The following is a 7,929-nucleotide window of genomic DNA, read 5'->3' as shown; positions in this document are numbered from 1 at the left end:
GTTTGAGGTTTCGGTGCAGCAATAAAGATCAGGCCTCCTGGCTGCTGTTTTGTTTCAGTATCTTGGCCGAAGCCTTTTGTTTGATGATCCAGCTCGAGCCTGGGGAACTCCCTGCTACACTTTTTACTGTTTGAATTTCAGTGCTATTATCTCCCATAGTGGGCTGGCTCAAACGACTACTCTGAATATTGTTTTTTATATGGTGCGGTAAGGGGGAACTGGGGGTGAATTTATGGAACCAAGGGGGCAGTGACCAAAAAAAGGTTTGTGAACCACAGATTATCCTCTTCAATTCCAGGCCCCAGGCCCAAATCTCACCAGCCCAGCAGCTGAGGGGCTTTGAGAGATGCTCTCCCCCCTCTGGGGCAGCAGCGGATGTGGCGCTCCTCTTGAGGCCTCATGTCATGCGATGCAAGAACCAGACTCAGAGCATGCCAGAAAGCTCAGGTTTTATTTGGGGATAGAGGATCCCACAGCAGCCTCCCCAGAGATAGAAGGAGGGGGCATGGCAACACGCTGATGTCTGTTCTGGGGTTGGGGTCTTCTCAGACAAGGTGATCAGGTTGAGGGACTCACTCCTCCTTAGTGGAGTTTTCTGGGGGTGGAAAAGAGAAAGAGTCACAAGGGCAAAGGGAGGCAGCCAAGTCATTGAACACCTTGCCCGTAGGGCAGGCAGCAGCACCGACAGAATCATACAATTGTAGAGATGAAAGATGCATCACTAGGAGTATAGCATCTAGATCAAGGGAAGGAATAGTGCCACTGTATTCTGCTCTGGTCAGACCTCACCTGGTGTCCAGTTCTGGGCACCACAGTTCAAGAAGGACACTGACAAACTGGAACGTGTCCAGAGGAGGGCAACCAAAATGGTCAAAGGCCTGGAAACGATGCCTTATGAGGAACGGCTAAGGGAGCTGGGCATGTTTAGCCTGGAGAAGAGGAGTTAAGGGGTGATATGATAGCCATGTTCAAATATATAAAAGGATGTCACATAGAGGAGGGAGAAAGGTTGTTTTCTGCTGCTCCAGAGAAACGGACACAGAACAATGGATCCAAACTACAAGAAAGAAGATTCCACCTAAACATTAGGAAGAACTTCCTAACAGTAAGAGCCGTTTGACAGTGGAATTTGCTGCCAAGGAGTGTGGTGGAGTCTCCTTTGGAGGTCTTTAAGCAGAGGCTTGACAACCATATGTCAGGAGTGCTCTGATGGTGTTTCCTGCTTGGCAGGGGGTTGGACTTGATGGACCTTGTGGTCTCTTCTAACTCTATGATTCTATGAAAGGGACCCACAAGTGTCCTCTAGCCCAACCCCAGCAATGCAGGAATCACATTCCTGATGGACAGCCAGCCAAACTCTGCTTATAAACCTCTAAGGAAGGAGAGTTCACCACTTCCCAAGGGATTGTGTGACAGAATCATACAATTGTAGAGTTGAAAGGGACCCCCAAGGGTCATCTAGCCCAACCCCCTTAAAGAAGAAGGAACCACATTCCTCACAGACAGACAGCCAAACCCTGCTTATAAACCTCTAAAGGAGGAGATTTCACCACCTCCCAAGGGAGACCATTTCACTGTTGAAAAGCTCTCACTGCCAGAAGTCAGAATCTCCTTTCTTGTTACTTGAAGCCATTGGTAAACTCACCCATGGGTAGGGCAGGATGAGACCAGCAAGGCAGCTGAGAGAGAACCCTGTGGACCTCCACAGTCTGCCCCCTGCCCTCCACCTGCACACTTATAAATATTTAGAGACAGATAGTGAAAGAAGCACAGACACACATGGAGACAAGAATCTTACCTGTTTGCCCACAGACCATCATGCACTCCAGTTTGGTGGGAAACCGATTGCCATTCCCCCCGCAGAGCCCATAAACGAATATCTCACACTTCCTGTTGGCTGAGTTGTAGTAGTAAAATTCTGAATAACCCTCACATGGACCAGGGTCCTTTGGCAGCTTGCAGACCTCTGAGGCCACAGAAGGGAGTGAAAGAGAAAGCAGAGAGGTTTTTCTTAGGGCAGGAAGGTGTCAAGAGTTTTTAATTCCAACTTCATGTTCCCTGCATGCATTCCTCCATAAGAAGACACACACACACCCCCGCCAGAGGGAAGGAATCACAGATTCTTCTCCTTCCAGGCAGAGAGGAATTGCGCCTGGGCTCTTTGGGCCGGCCCAGCTCAAGGACTGAATCTGGGGACCTGCTTGTGGCTGCTGGCTCAAATCTCTGCAGCCCTCTCGCCTCTCAACCCTTTGCCAAATGCTCCAACCCCAAACCCTCCTTCCAAGATCTGCAAAAACATCTGATTTTGGGCACAAACTAGGAGTCACCCTATGGCAAAGGTTGCTTATCACCAAACATGGAGCTACTACATGACTCCTCCTTATTCTGGGGATTTGCAAGGAGTGTCGTCCTCTTTTCATGAATCCTGAGGGCAACGCGTCAAATACACCGCAGCTGCCAAACTGTTATTTCCTCTTCCCAGAGAAGGACTTTGAAATTGGGGTGTCAGAATTTCTAAGGCCACCTTCATTCTTGCAAGGCTCCCCACTGTTGGATTTTGAATCCAAAGTTTTAGTGTCCTATTTCAGATACCATCTCCTATTTCAGATACCATCTCTTATCTTGAAATTTCAAATTTCTCCAATCACAAATATCCATACAAAGATTATGGAACAAAGTGATAAAATTAAGAAGAACATAAGGTTCTGGATCAGGCCAATGGCCCATCTGGTCCACCATCCTGTTCTCACAGGGCCAGCCAGATGCTTTTGGGAAATCAGCAAGCAGGATCCGAGCACAAGAGCAGCCCTCTCCCTTCCTGTGGCTTCCAGCCTCTGTCCAGCTAAGAAATCCCAACCGCTCCACCCCCTCATTTATATGAAACATAAAGTCAAGAACAAAGCAGTGGACCCAATCCTCCCAGAACTCTGGACCCCTTCTGGCCTGCTTCTTGGATGGGGTTGCCCGCCTTCCCAGAGGGGCTCTACTGCCTTGCCTGGGGGTCAGAGTGTTGAACTAGGACCTGAGAGAGATGTGGGTTCAAATCCCCACTCAGCCATGAAGTTCACCTTGGGCCAGTGGCTTCCACTGAGCTTACCCTACCTCATGGGGTTGTTGTTGGAGTTAAATGAGGAAGGGGCAGTTCAGCTCCTTGGAGGAGAAGGGGGTATATAAACACAATCAATGAAGCCATGAATATGAATTTCTGGTGGGTCCCAAACTTGGTACCTGGGCTGATTTTCCCGCAGGCTGCCTCACATGCCTCTTTTGTCTCGAAGTTGTTGCTGTTACCCTCACAGCCACCATAGGTGAACAGGACACACTTCTTCTGCGATGGGCTGTAGTAGTAACGGCGGAAGGCTGCTAAACATCGTCCAGTTTTGGGTGGCAGCTGGCATCTGTCACTGCGAACTGTTGGAGGTAGAATGGATGGAGGTCCATGAGGGGAGGTTCTCAGTCTCCAGGGCACTTAGGTGCCCAGAGAAGAGAGGTGGGAGCGGAGAAGGGGCCAGGGGTTTTGCCAGTACCTGAGTCCAGGCAGCCCCGGCTGCACATAGTGAAGCAGCACTTCTGGGTGAGGGGACAGTCTCGGTCGTCTCTGCAGGTGTCATTGCAGGGGACCAAGGTATTCACCAGTTCCCTTCTGGGGCACACGCCAGGGTGCTCTGGAAAAAGGAGATGGAGAGGAGGAGACAGCAGTCAGTAGTGAGATGGAATTTTGTTTTGAATGCCAGGACTCACTCTGGAACGTGTGAGGATATCATCAAGAGGAAATAAACTCCTGAGCATGTACAGAGTTCATTTCCCCTCCTATGCTCCTACCACTGGCAGCCGCTGCCACCACACAGCTTGGCATGAGGGAGTTGGAGACTCTTTGAGTGAGCCCCAGCACCTCTTCCTTGGCAGAGTCCTCTGCCAGCCATGCACATGTGCACCCAACTCCCCTCCCCACCAGGTCCCCATATCTCCTGCATCCAAGAGATACCTTCCTCAGCCGCTTGGCAAGTCTTCCCGCACCCACTGCTGCAGCACTTCTTGCGTGGCAAGTTGACTGAGCCACAGTCCTGGTCATTGTTGCAAGTCACAGAGCAGTTCGTAGCCTGGCCTGGCTGGGGGCTCAGCCTGGGGCAGTATCCAGAGTAGACTGGGGATGAAAGGAGAGCCTAAGGACCTAAGAAGAGCATCTGCTGGATCAGGCCAGTGGCCCACCTGGTCCAGCATCCTGTTCTCACAGTGGCCAGGCAGATGAAGAACACTTTCTCCCCTCCTGTGTTTGCCATGACATGTATTCAGAAGCATGTATGGGGCTGTAAGCCAACACTGAGTGCATTCCCAACATTTTCTGAATGTATTTTATTCAGCTGAAATCTTGTCTAGGACCGACAACTATCTGGCTGCACAAATTAAGTAAGAAGACGAACTAATTATTTAATTTGCAAATCATGGAATTGAGTGTTTTCTTCAATCTTTACACAACTTTCAGCTTTGAATTTACGCATGTGTCAGAGTTGCCTCTAGGTCCCAGCTCACAGAGGACCAACGCTAGTCAGTAATAACTTATAAAATTCTTTATTGAAGATTAGTTTCCATTTCCAAACCGCAGCGTGCAACACCACGTCGTAGAACCTAGACCGGCGAAGCTCCATCTGAGTCTCTGCCTCCTAGACACCAGTTTAAGACTCTAGTCTAGCCTTACTCCGCCTCTTCCGTTGTTCTTTCCTCCTCTGGGTCCTTCTGCCCCCTGGGGTTTCCTCCTTTCTGGACTCTTCTGACGCTGACCCCCCTGAGTCTTGCCCCTCCTTCCGGCGGGCTTTAGGACCTGGCTCCCTATCCGGGCTACCTGCTGTGCCGCTTGCCTGTACATTTGAACTTGGCGCGCGCACCCAGCCGGTAACTTTCCTCTTGACTGTTTCCCCACTCTCCGATGGAGGCGTGGTCAATCCTGACTCATCTCCTCTCACTGGTGGTGAGAACACTGGTCCCGATGCCTGGGACTCCTCCCTCCACTGCGCTCTGGTGGGGAAGCTGGTCCTGATTTCCAACTGCTACTCTGGGAGTCCCCGCTGGCCCCTTCCTTCTGGGGTTTCCCCCTTGCCACCCCCCTTGCCCTGGCCATCGGCGCTCCCTTCTGTGAATCATCCGATTCGCTGGAGAGGCTCATGGAATCCCTCTGACCATTGTCACCGCCTACGCTCCCCTCGGATTCCTCCCCCTCGCTCTCCATTTCCTCCCTCTCCTGTTCCTCTGCTCCTGAGCCCCTGACAGCATGTTTTTTCATTCTTTGTCAGTATTTCTGAACCGCACTGTGATCTTCGGATGAAGGGCTGTATAGACATTTAATAAATGAATAGGTCTGTTTTCATTTTTTAACAAACCCCACATTAATACTTGCAGGGAAAAGAGCCTGTTCCTCTTTGCCTGGAATTAATGGGTCACCCTGATCTGACCTGCTTGCACACCTGGGAGCAGGTGAGTCTCTGGACTGAGGCTGTGCACAGCCTGCCTCCCACCTGCTGGTTGGACCCTGCTGGCAGTGCGCCAGGTGGAGGTCAGCTGCCATGTCTGGGCAAGCCACACCATGGCGGGTGGGATGCTGAACTGCAATGCCTCTTGCCTGACTCTGAACTACAGCGTTAAAGCCTACAGGGATCCAGGCAGGATATGCACCCAAACCCTGTTTGCATGGGTGGCTGATCAAGAGCACATTTCAGTCAGAAGGTGAGGCAGATGGGAGGTTTCTGACTTCATTTCTCCCCCAAAAAAGAGGGGCTGATGCCCCTCTGCTTACCCTCACGTGGGAGCATGCACTGTTGCCCACAGCCAGTCTGGCAGCAGCGTTCGCTCCCTGGGCAGCTGTTGTCCGTAGAGCAGAACTGGCCGCACTGGGTGTCATGGTTTTGGATCAGAGTAGGACAGGTGCCAGGCTTCCCTGTGATGGAGAAAGAGAGAGAGAGAGAGAGAGAGAGAGAGAGAGAGAGAGAGAGAGGGAGAGAGAGATGGATTACCAACCCCTTCATCAGTGCTGGAAATGAAGGCATTTCAACTCCGCTCCACTGTGAAAATCGAAAGCTTCTGCAGCTTAAAGAAAGAATGTAAGAACAGCTTGCAGGATCAAGCTATTGTCTTCTCTATGCCAGCATCCTGTTCATATCTTCATCATTTCCCGGGAGATGGGCGGGGCTTGCTTCTAGGTACAAGGTGTGTGTCCTTAAGTCTCTCCTGCAGCTTACCTGAAAGTGGGTCTGGGCTGCAAAGGCAAGTTTTCCTCCTGCCCTGCCACAGAAGCCCAGCAGGTGGCACCAAATCTGCACCCCTCAAGTCTGCTGCTCCCAAGGGGTGCAGCTCTTGGCCACAGCGGGGAGTCAGAAAAGGGCAGGCATTTCTGAGGCAATTTATTTCTGGACATCCTCACCTCATCTCAATGTGGATTGGGAACTCCTTGTTCCCTTATCATTAGTCACCTTCTCTTCAATCTAAGGCCCCAGGGAAAATTACAACCTTAAAACAAAAGATTGAAAGCAGTTTGAAGCAACTTACAACCACAAAGGTAAGGAGAATCAGATTTCCTTTTCTTTGAAAATCTGAACAGGAGAGCTGTATCACTTGCTTAGGGCAGTGGTTTTCAACCAGTGTGTTGTGGCACCCTGGGGTGCCTTCAATGATGGGCAACACTGGCCTCTGTCTCTCTTTCCTTCCCTCCCTCTTGTGTCTCTGCCTCCCAAAGGCTTGCACAGCTGTTTATTGCAGCAGCCCTGGCTATAAGCTCCACAGGCAAAGGGTGCGTCTGGGGCTGGCCAGGGGATGCTGGTTGCCAGGAACGGAGGCGGCCTCAGAGTAAGCAGGTGGGTGAGGGAGCCCAGCCAGGCAGTCCACCAGCCCTTGGTGTTGGGAATGGACAGACAAGTGGCCGGCTGGCTGGCAGGCCGTCCGTCACTGCTTTGGTCTTTCTTGTGCTTGCTGTGGTCAAGACCTGCCTGGGAGCCGAGTGCCCGCTGCTGCTGTTGCTGCTGCCTGCCAAGGTAAGGTGCTGGCCTCACGCTCACCTTCGAACAGTCTCCCTTGGGCCACTAAGGCTGGGTGTATCCTCTTCCCAGGCTGTTGTGGGGCAGTGTGGGGAGGGAGGCACCTCTCTCTGGGGCAGCTCAGAGACCGGGGCAGTGGCAGTGGCTGTCCAGAGGACTCCCAATGAGGGGGGAGAGGAGAGGAGGCTGAAGGAACTCTCCACAAGAAAGGGTCTTTCTGTCACCCAGGTCAAAGACCCAGTCTGGCACACACACACACACACACACACACACACACACCCCTCAACCCATTTATTCATAGAAGCCCTGGCAAAGTCTCATTGCTGGGAAGGGGAGCAAATTATATAAGGAACACCTTGGCAAGAGGGGGAATCCAGGGGCACCTTGGCTGGTGGGGGTGTCCAGTGGCACAGCAGAGTGGCAGAATGCCCCCTCTCACTGAATTTCAGCATTCCCAGTGGGGAATGAAACCCCACACCTTCTGCATGCAACTCAAGTGCTGTTCCCCTGAGCTTCCCCAGCTTCCTGAAGGAATTTTCATGACTGCACTTCTTCTCTCAACAACAAATGATTGCTAGAGAAATGCTTTTGACGCATGTGCCTGTAAGGAGAGAGGAGACAGGATCCCTTACCTGGAAGCCTCTGAGCAGAGGCGGGTGTCAGCTCAGCCCAGAGGGCGAGGAGCCCCACAAGGATCACAAGAGCACCAGACTTCATAGTGGGTGAGGCTAAGGGGAGATTCCACTGCCCAACCTGGTCTGCTCCCTTATATTGCCCAGGATTGCACAATCACAGCAAACTCAGGAAGTGGTGAGTAGGACAGAGACGAAACTCTTTCTCCCCCAGCAGGTTTGGTAACTAACGGTCCCAACGGCTGAAAGGTTGTGGCAACCTTTCCACAACCTGA

At 51.7% G+C, this 7,929-nt stretch overlaps 1 protein-coding gene across 1 annotated transcript; it reads right to left on the bottom strand.

Annotated features, from left to right (window-relative positions):
• Positions 1-424: 424 nt before the first annotated feature.
• LOC310847714 (papilin-like) lies at positions 425-7,929 on the bottom strand (the record flags this gene model as incomplete). Its single annotated transcript, XM_083745776.1, has 7 exons — positions 7,655-7,929; positions 5,789-5,929; positions 3,986-4,144; positions 3,528-3,665; positions 3,229-3,411; positions 1,780-1,966; positions 425-575 (listed from the first exon to the last, which is right to left on the bottom strand). The coding sequence occupies exons 1-7, from the start codon at positions 7,737-7,739 to the stop codon at positions 425-427; spliced, it is 1,044 nt and encodes a 347-aa protein (XP_083601902.1). The 5' UTR covers positions 7,740-7,929.

Source organism: Podarcis gaigeae (genome assembly GCF_964106915.1).
Source record: "Podarcis gaigeae genome assembly, chromosome: 6".
In the NCBI taxonomy this organism is placed as follows: Eukaryota; Metazoa; Chordata; class Lepidosauria; order Squamata; family Lacertidae; genus Podarcis; species Podarcis gaigeae.
This window is presented reverse-complemented; position numbering and strand designations above follow the sequence as displayed.